At 59.7% G+C, this 1,013-nt stretch overlaps 1 protein-coding gene across 1 annotated transcript; it reads left to right on the forward strand.

The window, feature by feature from the left end:
• Positions 1-4: 4 nt before the first annotated feature.
• FAM181B (family with sequence similarity 181 member B) lies at positions 5-1,013 on the forward strand (the record flags this gene model as incomplete). Its single annotated transcript, XM_006172215.2, is given in 2 exon segments — positions 5-477; positions 479-1,013. Coding segments are annotated over 2 exon segments (555 nt in total), but the record flags the coding sequence as incomplete, so codon positions are not given.

A 1,013-nucleotide genomic window follows, 5' to 3' on the forward strand; every position in this document is an offset into this window, starting at 1 on the left:
TGGTGGGGGGTGCGGCCCGTCGGGGTCCGGCGTGAGCCTGGGCGACCTGGAGAAAGGCGCGGAGGCCGTGGAGTTCTTCGAGCTGCTGGGGCCCGACTACGGCGCGGGCACCGAGGCCGGCCTCTTGCTCGCCGCTGAGCCCCTCGACGTGTTCCCCACCGGAGCTGCGGTCTTGCGGGGACCCCCAGAGCTGGAGCCGAGCCTCTTTGAGCCGTCGCCGGCGATGGTGGGGAACCTGCTGTACCCCGAACCCTGGAGCGTCCCCGGCTGCCCCCTGACCAAGAAGCCGCCCCTGACTGCCTCCCGCAGCGGCTTGACCTTGAACGAGCCCTTGCGTCCCTTGTATCCCGCCGCTGCGGACTCTCCCGGCGGGGAGGACGGGCCCGGCCATTTGGCCTCTTTCGTCCCCTTCTTCCCAGACTGTGCGCTGCCCCCGCCGCCGCCGCCACCCCATCAGGTGTCCTACGATTACAACGCCCCGCTCGGCCTCCTCCAGCCTTTGGAGGTCCGACGGGGTTTGGGAAGGAGCGCCCGGGGAAGAGGGGGCGCAGCGGGACTGACTGAGAGGTCCCCTTCCTTCCCAGTAGTGACTGCCACTGGGAGCGCCCCCAACCCCCACTCTCCCAAGCCTAAAGAACGATGGAAAAATGCAAGTAGGAGATGAAACGGGATTTTAAAAAATACCCAATTAATAAATGAAACTTAAGGGGAAAAAAAGACGAAGAAGAGTCGGGAATTGTCTTATTCGCAGCCTTAAGTGTATTTTGTTTGTTTTTTATTTTAAAGTCGTCCATAGGTTCTTACTAGACCAGATGAGTCAAAAAACCAAGGCTGGGTTTGGGGACTAATGGGGTGGGAATGGCATACGGGGTAAGAGGTGGCTTGTGCGGCCAACCTGGCCCTTCAACTTTTCAGCAAAGGTCAGTGTGTTTGTACCCTGTCTAAACTGTTTCTGGTCCCTCCCGGTTTCCGCCCCATGAGTGCATTATGAATTAAAGCCTACATTGCAAAGA

The sequence above is a fragment of the Tupaia chinensis genome, unplaced genomic scaffold, assembly GCF_000334495.1.
Source record: "Tupaia chinensis unplaced genomic scaffold, TupChi_1.0 Scaffold000139_1, whole genome shotgun sequence".
Classification (NCBI taxonomy): Eukaryota; Metazoa; Chordata; class Mammalia; order Scandentia; family Tupaiidae; genus Tupaia; species Tupaia belangeri.